Source organism: Dysidea avara, chromosome 12 (genome assembly GCF_963678975.1).
Source record: "Dysidea avara chromosome 12, odDysAvar1.4, whole genome shotgun sequence".
Classification (NCBI taxonomy): Eukaryota; Metazoa; Porifera; class Demospongiae; order Dictyoceratida; family Dysideidae; genus Dysidea; species Dysidea avara.
In genome coordinates, this window is record NC_089283.1 from 5,283,430 (window position 1) to 5,301,853 (window position 18,424).

At 37.7% G+C, this 18,424-nt stretch overlaps 2 protein-coding genes across 2 annotated transcripts; both read right to left on the reverse strand.

Annotated features, from left to right (window-relative positions):
- Nucleotides 1-735: 735 nt before the first annotated feature.
- On the reverse strand, nt 736-10,755 carry LOC136241207 (uncharacterized). Its single transcript, XM_066032393.1, has 18 exons — nt 10,686-10,755; nt 9,099-9,258; nt 9,014-9,040; nt 8,918-8,963; nt 8,647-8,828; nt 8,552-8,596; nt 8,406-8,499; nt 8,285-8,346; nt 8,177-8,237; nt 7,975-8,109; nt 7,873-7,927; nt 7,652-7,755; nt 7,527-7,598; nt 7,392-7,481; nt 1,416-1,457; nt 1,280-1,347; nt 1,130-1,220; nt 736-1,081 (listed from the first exon to the last, which is right to left on the reverse strand). The coding sequence occupies exons 2-18, from the start codon at nt 9,227-9,229 to the stop codon at nt 959-961; spliced, it is 1,428 nt and encodes a 475-aa protein (XP_065888465.1). The 5' UTR covers nt 9,230-9,258; nt 10,686-10,755; the 3' UTR covers nt 736-958.
- Nucleotides 10,756-11,986: 1,231 nt separating this feature from the next.
- Nucleotides 11,987-18,370, reverse strand: LOC136240481 (meiosis-specific nuclear structural protein 1-like). Its single transcript, XM_066031471.1, has 18 exons — nt 18,214-18,370; nt 17,720-17,791; nt 17,644-17,670; nt 17,551-17,596; nt 17,322-17,503; nt 17,226-17,270; nt 15,126-15,219; nt 15,009-15,070; nt 14,893-14,953; nt 14,502-14,636; nt 14,393-14,447; nt 13,407-13,510; nt 13,288-13,359; nt 13,142-13,231; nt 12,609-12,650; nt 12,489-12,556; nt 12,347-12,437; nt 11,987-12,297 (listed from the first exon to the last, which is right to left on the reverse strand). The coding sequence occupies exons 1-18, from the start codon at nt 18,315-18,317 to the stop codon at nt 12,064-12,066; spliced, it is 1,584 nt and encodes a 527-aa protein (XP_065887543.1). The 5' UTR covers nt 18,318-18,370; the 3' UTR covers nt 11,987-12,063.
- Between the last annotated feature and the right edge of the window lie 54 nt (nt 18,371-18,424).

Below are 18,424 nucleotides of genomic sequence, written 5' to 3' on the forward strand. Positions count from 1 at the left end.
ACACCAAAAGAGAAGATATAGCATTCAGGATGTGAGTGCAGCAGAGTAGTGGTTACATGGTCCAGCATGATGATATGTATCTTGCTTGTTCTTTAGTTTAGTCATAGTCAATATTAAAACTTAACCAGTTGTGCATGACAAATCAGCAGGAACATCATGCAGCATGGAAGAAGAGGAGAAGCAGCAGCAGCAGCAGCAGCAGCAGCAGCAGCAGCAGCAGCAGCAGCAGCAGCAGCAGCAGCAGCAGCAGCAGCAGCAGCAGCAGCAGCAGCAGCAGCAGCAGCAGCAGCAGCAGCAGCAGCAGCAGCAGCAGCAGCAGCAGCAGCAGCAGCAGCAGCAGCAGCAGCAGCAGCAGCAGCAGCAGCAGCAGCAGCAGAAGAATCAGAAGAATCAGGAGGAGAAATTTATATGTTCATGAATACAGGTAAGTGATCATTATTCACATGTGAAGTTTAAATAAACATAATGTATTTATGCATGGATGTTCTAATATCCTAACATCTTTACTCTAAGAATAGCAAGACTTTTGACTGCTCTATTAGAGTATTTTAACCTAAAAGGTTAGCCCTTCAAATTAAAAATACTCTAATAGAGCATCATCTATATCGACTACAAATTGTCAATCCATAGTAACGTACATCTACATCTATATATATATATATATATATGGTCCATGCTTTGATAGATGTGTACATACTTGTATATGCAAAGGTTCATTGGAATTGGTATGCATGCACTGTCCATAATTTCTGATGACAATAATAATACATGGGGGAAATGTTAAAATACACAACAATTCTACATTTATTTAAACTGCATGAGTCATGTGTGATGTATGCATATTAATAACCACTTGCACATAACACATGAATTAAAAGTTATGGTGGAACTGGTCTGGTTGAGTAGCACTGGTTGTCTTTTGATTTTGTCCAATGGCTTCTAACTGTTGTTGTTGTTGTTAGATGTTTCTTTCATCTGTAGTTGATGAAGTACCAACTTGTCCTTCTTCTTCTACTGTGTTCTTGTCAACTTCAAGAGAATGAGGCCTTATTGGAGGTTTAAGGCGGCAAGGAAGCACCATCTAAACAATTCAATTATCAACCAAAATGTGTGAATTATAGATTCATACCTTCTTAATATTGTATAAGCTCTTTCTTTGTCTCCTTTCTTCTTCAATTTTTATGTCAGTAAGTTCTTGTGTTTTCTTCATTAACATTTTCCTTCAAAAGTGATAAGCAAGTTATAATTACAATAATTTTGAAGTTTAGGATGCACTCACCTTAAGTCAGTGACTTCAATTGTCAACTGATTTATTCTAATATCTTGTTGATCTGTGACCTCATTAACCTGTTGTACAAACCCACAATACATTCAAAGAAGCCAAAGTATTAGTTGCAATTTGAATGAAGTCACACCTTAGCTTTGAATCTTTTTTTGTATTCACTCAGCTCTTCATTCTATTGAGAAAACACCCACAAGTACATTAATCAGATACTGTACCATAGTAAAATATATATAGACCTATCAATGACATTAACACATTAATTTTAGTGTTACATTTATATCTAATCCAAAACAGCCAAGCTGTAAAAAAAGTGTGCGGCCCTCAGAAAGGCTATGGTGAAAAAAGATGTGAAATCCAAGGTGGCGGCCAAGAAATGGCTGTGATGGTAGGTTAATGGTAAAAATTTTAATAACAACAATTCAGGTGAATTTGGTGCCGCTTGGTCTTGGCACAAAATTCACCTGAGTTGTCGTTATTAAAATTTTTACCATTAACCTACCATCACAGCCATTTCTTGGCCGCCACCTTGGATTTCACATCTTTTTTCACCATAGCCTTTCTGAGGGCCGCACACTTTTTTTACAGCTTGGCTGTTTTGGATTAGATTTCATTTCTTTTTGCATTTGTATACCCCAAAGCCGGCATATGGCCAGCTTTGGGACTTTTTTAGCCTAAGAAAAGATGAAGTAGATGTACTTTAAATATTTTATCAGTAAATGTACAAATTATATATACTGTATAATACATATGTGACCGGATTTGCGAAAAGGGGTCTTCCACACACATCCAATTTGCCAACTTTGACAATTGATAACTTCAGATTGGAAAGAGCTATTGCCTTGAAGTTTGGACAGTGGTGAGCACCACTATAGCTGAATAAGTGGTGACATTTTCAGGTTAATATGTTACTTGAACACTGAGGTATGGTCTCCAACGTTTACGGAATTGGATGTGTGTGGAAGACCCCTTTTCGCAAATCCGGTCACATAATATTATATTGATTACAGAAATCTCCATGGTAGTTTCTTTGTAACTGAACACTCTACAAGGTGACTTCTTCTAATTGCTCTCTCTACAGGGTGAATTGTTTGTAGCTGAACGATCTACAAGGTAACTTCTTCTAGCTGATCTCTCTACAGGGTGATGTGTTTTGTAGCTGAATTCTGTATAGGTGATTTGTTTGCAGCTGAGCTCTTTACAGAATGGTTTCTTTGTAGCTGAACTCTCTAAAAGGTAACTTCTTCTAACTGATCTTTCTACAGGGCAATTTGTTTCTGGCAGAATTTTCTAAAGGGTGATTTCTTTGCAGCTCAATTCTCTACATGGTGGTTTCTTTGTAGCTGAACTCTCTACAAGGTAATTTCTTCTAGCTGATCTCTCTACAGGGAGATTTGTTTGTAGCTGAACTATCTACAAGGTAACTTCTTATAGCTGATCTCTCTACAGGGTGATTTGTTCGTAGTTGAATTCTGTACAGGTGATTTGTTTGCAGCTGAGCTCTTTACAAAATGGTTTCTTTGTAGCTGAACTTTCTCCAAGGTAACTTCTTCTAACTGATCTTTCTACAGGGTGATTTGTTTGTAGCTGATCTATCTACAAGGTAATTTCTTCTAGCTGATCTCTCTACGGGGTGATTTGTTTGTAGCTGAATTCTGTACAAGTGATTTGTTTGCAGCTGAGCTCTTTACAGAATGGTTTCTTTGTAGCTGAACTCTCTACAGGGTGATCTGTTTGTAGCTGAAATCCCTACAAGGTAACTTCTTCTAGCTGATCTTTCTACAGGGCAATTTGTTTGTAGCTGAGTTCTCTACAGGGTGTTTGTTTGCAGCTGAATTCTCTACATGGTGGTTTCTTTATAGCTGAACTCTCTACAAGGTGACTTCTTCTAGCTGATCTCTCTACAGGGTGATTTGTTTGTAGCTGAACTCTCTACAGGTGATTTGTTTGTAGCTGAACTCTCTACAAGGCAATATTTCTAGGTGATCTCTCTACAGGATTCCTTGTTTCTAACTGAACTCTCAACAGGGTGATCTGTTCATAGCTGAACTTTCTACTGGGTGATTTGTTTGCAGCTGAACTCTCTAAATGGTGGTTTCTTTGTAGCTGAACTCTCTACAACGTGACTTCTTCTAGCTGAACTCTCTACAAGGTGACTTGTTTCTAGCTGATCTCTCTACAGGGTGACTTGTTTCTAGCTGAACTCTCTACAGGTGATTTGTTTGTAGCTGAACTCTCTACATGGTGGTTTCGTTGTAGCTGAACTCTCTACAAGGTAACTTCTTCTAGCTGATCTTTTTACACTGCATATTTGTTTGTAGCTGAGTTCTCTACAGGGTGATTTGTTTGCAGCTGAACTCTCTACATGGGAGTTTCATTGTAGCTGAACTCTCTACAATGTGACTTCTTCTAGCTGAACTCTCTACAGGGTGACTTGTTTATAGCTGAACTCTCTATAGGTGATTTGTTTGCAGCTGAACTCTCTACATGGTGGTTTCTTTGTAGCTGAACTCTCTACAAGGTAACTTCTTCTAGCCGATCTTTCTACAAGGTGATTGAGTTTTTTGCAGCTGAACTCTTTACATGGTGGTTGCTTTGTAGCTGAACTCTCTAAAAGGTGACTTCTTCTAGCTGAACTCTCTACAGGATGATTTGTTTGCAGCTGAACTCTCTACGTGGTAGTTTCTTTGTAGCTGAACTCTCTACAATGTGACTTCTTCTAGCTGAACTCTCTACAGTGTGACTTGTTTTTAGCTGATCTCTCTACAGGGTGACTTGTTTCTAGCTGAACTCTCTACAGGTGATTTGTTTGCAGCTGAACTCTCTACGTGGTAGTTTCTTTGTAGCTGAACTCTCTACAATGTGACTTCTTCTAGCTGAACTCTCTACAGTGTGACTTGTTTTTAGCTGATCTCTCTACAGGGTGACTTGTTTCTAGCTGAACTCTCTACAGGTGATTTGTTTGCAGCTGAACTCTCTACATGATGGTTTCTTTGTAGCTGAACTCTCTACAAGGTAACTTCTTCTATCTGATCTTTCTACAGGGTGATTTGTTTTGTAGCTGAATTCTCTACAGGGTGATTTATTTGCAGCTTAACTCTCTACAAGGTGACTTCTTCTAGCTGAACTCTCAACAGAGTGATTGATTTTTTTTGCAGCTGAACTCTCTACATGGTGGTTTCTTTGTAACTGAACTCTCTACAGGGTGATTTGTTTGTAGCTGAACTCTCTACAGGGTGATTTGTTTATCACAAATTTTATTTCAGTTGTTCCTTATGTGGGGCAGGATATTGTTGTTTTGATTTGAGGTGGGCCGATGGTTTGTAATGCGACTTTAAATAGGTTTTTTAGTTTACATTACTTGTTTCCTTTTGTTTTGTCCTTCTTGGCGTTAGTTCATTTGCATTTTTTGCATAAAGTGGGGTCGAATAATCCTATGGGTTTGCCTTCTGATGTAGAGAAAATACCATTTCATCCTTATTATACGGTAAAGGATTTATCGGGAAATATGTTATTTTTTGTTTTGTTTGTTTTTACTGTTTATTTTTTTCCGGATTATTTGGGTGATGCCGAGAATTTTAAGGAGGCCGACATTTTAGTTACTCCTATTCATATTAAACCGGAATGGTATTTTTTATTTATGTATGCCATTTTGCGATCTATTCCGAAACTCTCTACAGGGTGATCTGTTCATAGCTGAACTCCCTATAAGGTAACTTCTTCTAGCTAATCTTTCTACAGGGCGATTTGTTTGTAGCTGAGTTCTCTACAGGGTGATTTGTTTGCAGCTGAACTCTACATGGTAGCTTCTTTGTAGCTCTACAATGTGACTTCTTCTAGCTGAACTCTCTACAAGGTGACTTGTTTCTAGCTGATCTCTCTACAGGGTGACTTGTTTCTAGCTGAACTCTCTACAGGTGATTTGTTTGCAGCTGAACTCTCTACATGGTTTATTTCTTTGTAACTGAACTCCCTGCAAGGTGACTCCTTCTAGCTGATCTCTCTACAGGGAGATTTGTTTGTAGCTTAACTCTCTACAGGTGATTTGTTTGCAGCTGAACTCTCTACATGATGGTTTCTTTGTAGCTGAACTCTCTACAAGGTAATTTCTTCTAGCTGATCTCTCTACAGGCCGATTTGTTTGTAGCTGAACTCTCTACATGATAGTTTCTTTGTAGCTGAACTCTCTACAAGGTGATTTCTTCTATAGCTGATCTTTCTACAGGGTGATTTGTTTGTACCTGAACTATCTACATGATGGTTTCTTTGTAGCTGAACTCTCTACAAGGTAACTTCTTCTAGCTGATCTCTCTACAGGACAATTTGTTTGTACCTGAACTCTCACATGATTGCTTCTTTGAAGCTGAACTCTCTACAAGGTGATTTCTTCTAGCTGATCTTTCTACAGGGTGATTTGTTTGTAGCAGAACTCTCTACAAGGAAACTTCTTCTAGCTGATCTCTCTACAGGGAGATTTGTTTGTAGCTGAACTCTCTATACATGATTTGTTTGCGGCTGAATTCTCTACATGATGGTTTCTTTATAGCTGAACTCTCTACAAGGTAACTTCTTCTAGCTGATCTCTTTACAGGGTGAATTGTTTGTAGCTGAACGATCTACAAGGTAACTTCTTCTAACTGATCTCTCTACAGGGTGATTTGTCTGTAGCTGAACTCTCTACAAGGAAACCTTTTTAACTGAGCTCTGTACAGGGTGAATTGTTTGTAGCTGAACTATCTACAAGGTAACTTCTTCTAGCTGATCTCTCTACAGGATGATTTGTTTGTAGCTGAACTATCTACAAGGTAACTTCTTCTAGCTGATCTCTCTACAGGGTGATTTGTTTGTAGCTGAATTCTGTATAGGTGATTTGTTTGCAGCTGAGCTCCTTACAGAATGGTTTCTTTGTAGCTGAACTCTCTACAAGGTAACTTCTTCTAGCTGATGTATCTACAGGGTCACTAGTTTGTAGCTGAATTCTCTACATGGTGGTTTCTTTGTAACTGAACTATCTATAAGGTGACATCTTCTAGCTGATCTTTCAACAGGGTGATTTGTTTGTAACTGAACTCTCTACAAGAAAACTTCTTCTAACTGATGTCTGAACAGGGTGAATTGTTTGTAGCTGAACTCTCTACAGGGTGATTTGTTTGTAGCTGATCTCTATACAGGTTACTTATTTCTAACTGATTTCTTGAATTCTGTTCAGGGTGACTGCTCTATTAGGATGACTGCTCTATTAGAGTATCTTGATCTCGCACTTGCTACACCAAGTTGGATTTCGTGTTATAACTCCGTGGCTTTAAGTCTGATTTTTCTACACCATTGAAGAGCCTTTCTAAGATGATAACTCCATCTGTACAGCGATTTTCAAAGCATTACCCCAAGTGGTTTATCTGGTAGGCTTGGCAAGCATAATAATAATAATAATAATAATAAAAATTAGCTAATCTCGATTGCGTAATTGTTACACACTGTTGATTTTTTCGCTGTATCTTCCTGGTTTTTAGCTCGATTTCTTTCAAACCACAAAAGGTTTGAGGTTCAATAGTTAACCTATTCACCCACCGATTTTCAGCTTCTTCCCATACGCGGTTTACCCTGTAGGCGTGACAACATATTGGTGTTATTTTTCGTGCATAATCGCTCATAACTCTTTGCCTGTTTATGGTATTCCAGCCAAAGTTGGTACAGAGATGCGCCTTTATACCCCCCTTCTGTGTGCCAAATTTCAAGGCAATCGGATAACGCGTTCGCGTTTTATAGCAGTTTTTGTAAGTGTGCGAAAAGAGGAAGAAAAATAAGAAGAAAAAAAAAACGAAACTAAGCCAATTTTTGAAGTCGCATATCTCAGGAATGCCTGAAGCGATTTCGCTCAAATTTGGAATGTGAAGTACTGAAGTTGGAGGGAATGTACACAGCAAAATTTGTCTTGTTTCATCAAGGCAGCACAGAGCTACGGAGGTGCGAAAATTGCGTTTTCTTTCTTCCTGTCAATATACTCACGGGGTTGCGCGCCGGCTTCTTGGGCCGCACGACACACTACCGTGTGTCTTGATATAGAGTGTTTTGACATACACTCTCCATATATCCAGATAGCTTATTATACCTTTCCCTGTAATTCAATACGGCAACTTTTGAGTTCTTTAGTTAAATCTTCTTTCTCAGCTTTGTGCTGCTCAATCTCAATATCTGCATCCTAAGTGTTCAATTCACAATGCTGCATAGCCAGATACTTATATACCTGCAACAACTTGTTTGATTTTCTCAAATCCTCTTCTATTTGTGCAGTATCTTGAAATCTTGAGAATAAGTCCTATCAGTTCATAATAACAATTATATCTGCTGTATTATTGCTAAATACTTTACATCAATTTCTTTTTTGTGTTTAGAATTCTTGTCTAAAATAATTTGTCCATACTTCCTCTCAATTGCTTTGATACGTGCTGACTGCTGCAGTTTCATATCATTGACTGTATGAATGTAAATTGATACATGTATCTATACACCATTAGAACCTAAAACATTTTTGCTTGTTTGACAATGTTATACATACAGTATAGATGGTTATATAATAGTACACAACTCACTTAGTTCTGTTGTCAACGTGTCAATAGCTTTTTCATGAAGTACATTCAGTTCTTCCTATTTTACTGTATCAGTTAATTTGTTTGTTATCCCATAGGTCTCACCTCTGTTGCTTTCACAGCATTGCTGATATCTATTTCATACTTTTCTTTATTTTGATTTATTATCTTTTCTTTCTGTAAAATCTCTTCCTTTAGTAACATCTCTTTGTTATTAACAGTGGCCTGGTGATCTGCAAGCTGACCAAGTGCATAAAATTGACAGTTTAGATATACACACATGTGAATAAATGTGTTCTTCCATTACCTTACTGGCATACTGAGTTTTGAGCCCACTGATCTCCTCATTATGAGCTGCTATTAATTTTCTGCATATGTATGACTATATGCAGTTAATGTTTGTTGTGTGACTCACTTCTTATCCTTTTCATGAACTTCTAATAGTTCTTTAATGCTTACTTCTTGTGCTTTAATCATCTGTCCGAGTTGATGCATGTTGATAGAATTTTAACATAATTATTATGATACGTATGTACTTTTGCCTCCTGTGCTTGTTGTTCATACTTTTGCTCTTCCAGTTTTATTGTTGCCTCGATCAAAGCTTGGTGTAACTTTTCTTGTACTTGTGAGCTGTATGACATGCAGTCTTAAAAGAGATAAAAACTATACAGTATATAGTCACCTTTCTTCTAGCTTCTTTTGCAGTTCCATATATGAAGCTTTTGTACTAAAAGTTCATTTTAAGAATACAAAAATTAATGACAAATGAAGCCTGACCTCTGCTGTTGAGGCTTCTGTGTGATGGGAAATGGTTCTTCCCTCCTTATTGCCACACCACGATTAGGAAAAGGTTTAATAATTGGAATTGGTTTGTCACCAAAGAAGACATCAGAGTTGATATTCATTGTAAACTTATTATTGTGTCTTGTGAAAGTGTATCCTTGTCCATTCATGGTGTACTGCATGCACACGTATATGTACACATTCAACACTTCATATGTATACAGTATTACAATTACTCAAGTGCAGTTTATTGTTTATAACATACCTCAGCATTAGGGGCAGCATTGCAGTCATCTCCAATACCATATTTCCTAAGTGATGATACATGGAAAGCTATACAATGCTGACCTCATTTACATACTTTCTGTTTCTTAAAGGATATGTAACCCTGCAGGTGTAAAGATCTCACTTGTCATCATTTGCATGCTACTTCAATGATTTCTTACTTGTAATGTGGCTTGCTGGGTTGTCTGGCAGTCAGCCATGTTCTTCCAGCTTGACTTGTAGATGGAGCTGAGCTGGAGCGCAGATGAATGTTTGGTAAGGAGCTAGAACGAGTCCTCCTTGGAGCATACATATCCAAACAGCCGAGTTGTAACTACACAACTACAATGTCATGCAGAGAATGAAGTAAAAACACAGTGAACTAGTCATTTTATAGGATGGACTAAATTTGAACTACACTACATTAGTGTCAAAACCTTATGATACACTAAGAATCACCATTAATGTCTCTGTATTGCTTTAGTATTGTTCTGAATAACACATGAAAACAAACACAACATGCAAACTTGAGAAATTTATTTAAAGTACATTGTGTTTGCATGATCACACACCACTTCTTAAACACTAAAGGTAATCATGACAAGAACTAAACGTCCTGAGATCAAGATATCAAAGAATTCCAGCATCAAAGTCTTAAAGCTGGTGTTGGTGTTTGTAAACATGTCATTTGCAGTGAATAGAGTTTTTTTTCTGTGAACCAAAAGTAATATAGTCTGTACTCCAATTTTAATAAAGAGATTCATTGTGGTTTAGTTTTTATAATTCATGTGTATAAATCGGTAACTAATTAGAGGTCAGTGCTAATTTTAGTAGATACAACAAATATGAATACTACTTCAAAGCAGATGACTTCTCCTACATATCTATATAGGTGTCAAACTGATGTACTAAGGCATCATGAGTAGGCTGATGTTTTTATATGAACAAAGATTGCATTTTTAACATGAGTTTATCTGTTTATGAATGATGCATGGCAGCTAGGATTTCACAAGGGGTGCTAATGGGGATATTTATAGTATGGGGTCTACAACTGGTTAATGTAACTAGCTATAGCTAGAATAGTTGCCAGTGTACTGCATACTTATAGCATTCAGAGCATGCCTTATCAAGGGAGGTCTGGGGGCATGCCCCATAGCAGAAAATTTTGCTTTCTGAGATTAAATGATTTTGGTGAACTGTATATAGCTATTGAATGCATGCATTGTAAGCAACTTTATGGTGAAAGAAGATTATCACCATACCACAATTGTTACACAGTGGATTGCAGCATAGATACTGCAGTATAAGTTAGTATCATCAAAGGGTCTGGGGTGCAACCTCTATGCAGAAGAAATTGATGTTAACAACATTAAAAGAAGCAGTCACTGCTAACAATAGCAATCTATGTTGCAACTAAACACTCTTAAAGAGTTTAAATATACAGTGCTTAGCTATGCTACACTATCCATTTAAAACTTAATGATCCTTATTAACTTTGACAATAATAACGACTGTATACGTTACTAATACTCCTTGCTCATGAATTCATCAGTCACAACCACCCACCTTCAATCCAAACTTTACTTAGCAACTGTACATAAGTATGTAAACAAGTAACATAGGGTAATGTACAAGGCTGTTGGTGTATGCCTTTGGTGTGTTTAGCTACATCATGAAATTTCAAAATAAAATAGAGAGATCATTTTTGACATTCACACCTATATACAATGATGTTAAATTGAGATATGATATTTGTGGTTTTTCCATACCTTATCTATAACACGTTTTCCCAGAAGGGCAACAGTTGCTCCTCATATAGATGATGTCTAAAAACTTCAAAATGTCATATATCAATCCTTTTAAAAATTGAGAGAAATTATTTCAGACCGGCACTGACACCTAGAAAGAATGTAGAATTCAGGTTGCTAGGGGAAATGGTTATTATTATGCATAATAATGTCTTATAATAAAACGTGTCTATTGGTATGAATGACAGTACATCTGACAAATAGTGAGATAGTAGTGCACAACTGCACATGTAAGAAGAACAGGCTCAATTTAAGTGCACACTTTTTTTCTAGAGAGTTTTAATGAATAATTTTACATGTTCTAGCATTTTAGGTTATTTCCCATCCAAGGGCAGATTTAGAGGGAGAGGGGGGTGCTTGGGATGCTGAAGCACCGCTCCAAATTTTTTACTATAATACACTGACTATATAGGACTGAAGCTATAGTTGAAGCTACAGGTGCCAGCAATTGCAGTTTAGGCTGAAACGATGGCAAAAGCAGGGGCCGGGAAGGGCTATAATCTCTTCTAAAAACCAGTGAGGGAGCAGTCGAAATTAGTTCTTAGGAGCGAGGCTGGAGTCAAGCTCCTGAGAATTTTCGGCATTTAATGAAGTTTCATTTTAGCATCAAGATTCAATACACTTTGCTATACAGGTTCTCAACCTTCATGCAAGTTCCTGGTGGGATATATAATGATAAAGTAATTAACAAATTAAGTATTATCCTTGCGAGAAGACTCAAGTCTGTAAATCCTTGTAATTTCACCAATTAGAATCACCCTGCATCTACTGTATATATATATAACAGACAATAAGGAATTGTATATAAAGAAGCAGTGCAGGGACACGTGCAGTTTACTTGAAAAAAGTGGTGTTAATTGCATAGTAGGATCTCTATACAGCTGAAGATCAAATAAACTTTCAACAAGGAAGCACATCAATGCAGGTAACAAGGAGAAAAAAATGTTATCTAGTTATGTCATTTGTGCTGTGGGAAAAACAAGCTTAGATTTTACCAGCATCTTTTAACTAGGATGTATGTAGAGTGCATGTGTAATGACATGTGACAATTATACTGCATGATACCTCAAATGCCCACTCATACTCATGTTCTGTTTTCAATGAATTTGTGTATATACATGTATTGTTTTTGCTTCCTGTGCATATAGCCTTTGCTGTGTTGAATTTGTATAATGCAAGGCTATGTGTGCTAACGTAGTTCACACACATATGAATACTTGGATCAAGAAGCCAGAGCTTCTGCCAGCCTCTGCTTGTGCTTTAGTCAAGATTATAATTATTTATACTTACATGCTCTGCACTATTACATGTTAACTGCGCATATGATGTGTATTTTACACTAAGTACTGTGAGTATATTTTGAATGTCCTGATAGTGAACTTGCTGTTCTTACATCTTTTTTTGTTTTGGATAGTGGGCTTCCGTACTCAGAGGATACCAAGTATTGTTGGTAACTCTTTCTTTCATCTTTAGTTAGCGGAGCACTTCCTCGTCGTTCTCTTGTTCCTCCCATTAGTTCAGGCGAAGGAGATGCCAGCGGTAAGTTAGCTTTAATACGAGCTTGAAGGACTAACTGAATAGTGGTTAAAACATTATTTATGCATACAGTTGTAGATACGTACCTTATGAACATTAAATAAACTTTTTCTTGACCTTGTTTCTTCTTCAATTTTCATCTCAGTAAGCTCTTGTGATTTCTTCATTAATAATTTTCTGCAATTAACACCCATGGTAGGTTGAATACTGTGAAGCCACGAAATGTACCTCAAATCAGTCACTTCACTTCTCAATTGGTTTATGGTATCACCATGTTGATCCACTACTTCATCAACCTAAGGAATTTATGATTGAAAATACTTTGGATAGATACTAGTTTAGATTTACCTTTTCTTGAAATTTCCTTTTATAGTGGTTCAATTCCCCGGTCTGTTGAAAAAAATGTGTTAATTACAATAACACTATTACTATTTGGTAAACATGCGGCAAATAAAGGTATTCATAGTAATATTATTCTTAGAATTAAGAGAAGCTGAAAATACTACAGAGAACTTTCCCTGACCAACTTTATTTGTTCTGTTCTGTGAATGTTGTCCCACTAGGGACCTGTGAGAAGGCTTAAAGCCTGAGTCAAAATGTGTAACTAAAACATGAAGCCTTGAATGCAGAAAAAGTCCCACACCCAACTTTCTTGCTCTATAGAGATTGTAGAAATACATATGTAAATTTGTAGCCTGCAAATCTGTCATGAATTTTATTGGTAACATTTGCATTCACATTGCAATTAAATTTTATACAAGATTGTGCATGGTTTACTTTCATAAAGCAGAAATAATATTAATATGCGCAATTTCATTTTCTTTGTCACCGTGAAATATTTGTATTTAATGGACTTGTATGATTATTATAAGATGACATACCACTACTTGCAACTCTACTCTGTATTTGGTAAACTGCTTAATTAGATCTTCTTTCTCAGCTTTTTGATGTTCAATCTCCATCTCAGCATCCTATGTGATAATTATCATACTTCAACATGATGTATCAAACACTACTATATATGTACCTGCAACATTTGTGTTGCCTTTTTCAAATCCTCTTCCACTGCTGCACTGTTCTCAAACCTTGCCAGTAATTCCTAATGCAAACTGTTTTGGCATAATTATAAATGTGCAATTCTCCTACATTAATTTCTTTTTGGTGTTTAGCTGTCTTCTCAGAAATGATGCGCTCATATTTCTTCTCGATTGATCTTATCTGTGACGACTGCTGCTGTTTGAAATCATTAACTACATGGAAAATAAAATAAATGCAATGCTTATAGTTACAGTCAAGATGAATATTTCCCAGTGAGTTATAAAGAATATAGATTTTTTCAATACCAGAATTTTTGTTTAGCATCTTCACCTTATCTTGCATCACTCATAAATAGTACACAAAACCTCTACCTTACATGGTGACTGTCATATTCAGAGTGTTAAAATCTGTAGTAAATGTTTTATCAAACAATATAGTCGATTTTTGTTTGCCTATACAAAGCCAGTAATATTGACATCAAAAGAGATGGACATGTGTTCTCTACCCAGCAGTTTTATGTTGGAGCTATTATCTCAGCTGAATATTAAAAATGCACAAGATACATACTACTGAAGTATCACAAAATCGAAGTGTAAAGGGTTTCATATATGTACTATGTACAAAATGTTTGGTAGGTGCCGGGATTAAGAGTGCTCATGTAGTAATTGTAACTGCTTTGATTAGATTTTTTCCTGAGCTAACTATGTTGTAATAAATATGAAATAAAAGTGAACAGACTGTATATGCAAATTAAAATCTTTGAAGTGAAAATGTTTCATAGAAGAACGACCATGAAGAACAAGTTTTATGTAGCTAGCAGCTCATTTGTGTAATGGTAAAAAGTTTCATTGCACGCTAAGAAGAATGCCTATACTAAAACTTAATTGTCTGCCTACATATACTGCATAGCAAACTGTTAAATGTTTGAGGTAAATTATTGAGTTTAGTTAGTGACTTGCAAATATAGTATTTAGTTTTGCCTATAGGCCAGTTGCATTGAATGCAATTGGTATAAAACTGTTAATTGAACATTGTGCGACCACTGGATGACCATACAGTTCAGTCAAATATTAGCAATGTGGTACACAACTCACTTATTTCTGCTGTCAAGTCTTCAACAGCTTTTTTGTGTTGCTCATTTAGTTCTTCCTATATTGAATTTCATTATTTAGTTAGTTTAGAATCATCCATTGTGTTTCTTGCCTCTTTTGCTGTAACAGAATTAATTAGGTCTGTTTCATGTGATTGTTCAATTTGTATGATCATGTCCTCTTTCTGTGAGATTTCCTCCTTCAGTAATGCTTCTCTGTTTATTGCTGCAGCCTGATGGTCCGCTAACTATACACATCATAATTATGTAATCAACTGTACATGTACACAGAGGGAATCTTTGGTGAATAGCTGGCTAAATTGCATTTGGCAGAATAAACTCAATCTTGCTATAAAGATGCTAATTTCAGGTGCTATGAGTAATTTGTGGGTTAAACTTTGGTGAATTTGTAGAAATTGCCAAGTTTCCACCTGCCAAAGTTTCCCTCTATATGGGTATAATGTAAATATCAATTGCGGGAAACAAGCAGTAGCCAATTCTTACCTTACTAGCATGCTGAGTTTCAAGTTGAATGATTTCATCTTCATGAGCTGCCACCAACTCTCTATAAACAATTGGTTGATATCATAAAGAACTAAGATTTGTAAAGAGCATCTTACTTCTTTTCTTTTTCATGAAATGCTAACAATCGTTCAACTTTGTCTTCATGCTGTTTTATCATCTGTGTTTTTATATGAGTACATTTCCAGTTGACGTATATGGCAACATGGCTATACCTTTGTCTCTTGAACTTCCTGCTCATATTTTTGCTCCTCTAGTTTGACTGTTGCCTGGACTAAAGATTGATGTAGCCTTTCCTGCAGTTGTATACTGTTAAGAGAATCAAGAACAAAGTGCCAATTTACAATCACTGCTATGATGATGTAGTACTATAATATATGCATGTGAGGCAGCATAGCTAAGTGGCTAGAGTATTGGTCTGGTAATTGAAAGGTTTCCAGTTTATGCTGAGTTGCTGTTGTTGTTGAGCAAGAAATTTCACTCACATTGCACCAGTCAATAATGAGGACCTGGTGTCAATTGGGGAAACAGCCCACCCAGCTGTGGCATCAATGGGTACCTAGTGTTAACTGATAAGCAAATGCCCAACTGTCCTTGTCTCGTTTAGCGGTGTTGGGGTTGTCATGAAACTTTGGGCTTCATGTGTGTTAATAGTCCTACCTCAGGAGGATTTTCCTACACAAGACTTGCCTGAGTGGTACACAGGCATGGTTTGCTGGCAGAAATAGTGTGTGTGTGTGTGTGCGCGCGTGTGTTTGTGTGTGTGACACAATGGGTAAAGGTCCAGGTGGGACCTCAGTTCCAATACCTCCACCTGTAGGATATTGTACAGTCTACTGCAGATTACTAGTCCTGCCCCAGGAGGATTTGCCTGTGCTGACTCCTAGCACCTGAGTAGTGCACAATGCTAGTTCACGGCGTACCATGACCGGCAGCTGAAGGCTTTGCTTTTTAGTTGTGTGTGTGTGTGTGTGTGTGTGTGTGTGTGTATGTGTGTGTGTACACAATATGCAGTTGAAATGAGGGAAGAGGACATGGTTCTTTGGTCAATAATCAAAGCAAAAGATCGAGATACTCTACCTGTCACAAGTAGTCAACCACTCTAATACAACAGTCACATTTGTATCATTAACAACAGAGTGAATCAAAACTAATCTAAAAAACTATCTTGAAGTTTCCAAAATCAGTATATTTTCCTGGAGCCTGTATCCTGATTTCATGCATGCCTGTTGCATGCTTCAAACACCATTCATTACCTTATTGCAAAGTTGCAACTACCTTCCCATTTATTGGCCTGCTCTGCTGCCTTTGGTGCACATATGTGTGTGTGTGTGTGTGCGTGTGTGTGCGTGTGTGTGTGTGTGTGTGTGTGTGTGTGTGTGTGTGTGTGTGTGTGTGTGTGTGACATGGCCCTAAAAGATGGTGGAGAGATCTAGCAGCGATGGATGTAAGAACACTTGGGATTGAGGGAGATTGGTTTACTGTTGCACAGGATAGACAGCGATGGTCAACAATTTGTGAACAGATTCATTTACCTGATGATGTTGTGGAGGTTTGTGCTGCCAACAGATTCTCTCAGTCTCAGACCTTTTCTTGTACATGCGGTCGTATTTTTAAACGTTCAGGAGACCTCTAAAGACATAAAAAGTTTTGTGGCATTCAACATCTAGACCATGGAAGCCTGGGAGCCCCTACGTTTCACTGTTCCTGTGGAAGAACTTTTTGTAGGAAAGGGGATCTTTCCAGGCACTCACATTTTTGCAAGGCTACGTAACCCTGATCATTAATCCACTAGTCATCCTATCCAGGGGGGTTTACCCACCCAAAGATACTGTGATCATCTTCGGATGGGCAGCTACAGGCTACAGGTGTGTGTGTGTGTGTGTGTGTGTGTGTGTGTGTATGTGTGTGTGTGTGTGTGTGTGCGTGTGTGTGTGTGTGTGTGTGTGCGCGTGTGTGTGAACACAGCCAAGCAGTCAAGCACTGGCCTGCTAATCAGTTCTAGGTTTAATGCTCAGTAATATCCAGTTACTGAAGTTGTTTCCTTGCCAGTATAATCATCAGTAACCTATTCTCATATACTTATTTTGCTACATGTGGTAGTTAGATATTTCTTTAAACGATAATTTTGAGGAAGAAAATTTCACACTTTTCAATCTGTTTTAATGAGGGGCTGGCATGTCTGAACTGGGAAGCCGGCAAATGTCAACAGTCCATGTCAATTAAGTAAAGCTCAGGTGGGACATTGGGTGCTACATCTTTACCCATGAGATGTGGTTTATACAACCTACACTGTAGTATAACAGCTAGTTTACCTTTCTTCAAGCTTCTTCTGTAGTGCAATGTTTGAAGCTTTTACGCTAAAATTACAATACGGTACTTATGTGGTTGAGACATCAGTAGCTACTGACCTTTGCTTTTGAGAATTCTGCGTGGGAGATAGTGACGCTTCTCTTTTGCTTGTACCAGTAGGAGCTGCCGCGGCTTGGGTGGTTGGCTTTGGTTTGTCATCAAAGAAGACATCAGAGTTGATGTTCATTGTAAATTTGTTGTCGTGTCTTGTGAAAGTGTACCCTCGTCCGGTCACTGTATACTATATATACTACTTATATTGATATCCCATTATATTCAACTATATACCTCAGCGTTAGGAGCTGCATTGCAGTCATTTCCAATGCCATATTTTCTAGTACAACATTACTCTACACAATCCTAAAGTTTAATTTTACTTACTTCCTGTTTCTTAATGGGTAGGTGACTCTGAAGAGCAATACAACAGTAACATACTGCAGCTTGTGCTCATGCTTACTTGTAGTAAGGCTTGCTGGGTTGTCTGGCAGTCAGCAATTTCCTTCCAGCTTGAGTATTAGATGGAGCTGATCTGCAGGAATGTAGAATAATGTTTGGTAATGAATGAGAACGAGTAGGCTTCTGTTTCTTTGGCTTATGCATATCAAAAATGAAAATCTATCTGTTTATTGAACACACTGAATATAGACTCTACGTGCAAGCTCTCCACACAGATATTTTGCGTATAGTGACTAGCTGCTGGCACTCCCTCAGTGCTAGCCTATATACACATATGACCCCACACTTACGTTGGAAGTCAAACAATGAGTGCTAAGCAACGTAAGGCGGACCACACAAAACATGTAGCTATGCATGGGGAGTGAATGCATGAGGATTTCACTGCATCGTCGAGTCATATTATATAGTACTAGAAGTGAAGACCAACTTATGCCAGAGCCTGACTCAGGCCACTATGCTCAGGCAGTGAGGGCGCGCTTCACTATACTTAATTACCTGGGTCTTGCTTTACCCGCATCTTTCCCTTTGTGAGAAGCGTCGTCACCGTCAGCGTACACGTAGCTAGATGTCGCTTTGGGAAACTTTCGTAGACCAGCCATTGCGTGCCACGCCCCTCAAAAATTTAAAGTTGTGTTTACGAAAACGATCACAATTAAAAATTTTATTGAATATAATTTGTTTAGTCTTGTGAGTAAAGGTGCTGGGT

What these genes read in the sequence shown, in the direction of transcription:
- LOC136240481 (XM_066031471.1), bottom strand. Translation starts at nt 18,317, where the DNA reads ATGGCTGGTCTACGAAAGTTTCCCAAAGCGACATCTAGCTACGTGTAC. An exon ending in AAACTCAGCATGCTAGTAAG is followed by an intron (nt 14,637 to 14,892) that starts GTAAGAATTGGC and finishes TGATGTGTATAG; the next exon opens with TTAGCGGACCATCAGGCTGC. An exon ending in GTTTATTTAATGTTCATAAG is followed by an intron (nt 12,298 to 12,346) that starts GTACGTATCTAC and finishes ACCACTATTCAG; the next exon opens with TTAGTCCTTCAAGCTCGTAT.
- LOC136241207 (XM_066032393.1), bottom strand. Translation starts at nt 9,229, where the DNA reads ATGTATGCTCCAAGGAGGACTCGTTCTAGCTCCTTACCAAACATTCAT. An exon ending in CAGAAGCCTCAACAGCAGAG is followed by an intron (nt 8,597 to 8,646) that starts GTCAGGCTTCAT and finishes ATGAACTTTTAG; the next exon opens with TACAAAAGCTTCATATATGG. An exon ending in GCTTATACAATATTAAGAAG is followed by an intron (nt 1,082 to 1,129) that starts GTATGAATCTAT and finishes TGAATTGTTTAG; the next exon opens with ATGGTGCTTCCTTGCCGCCT.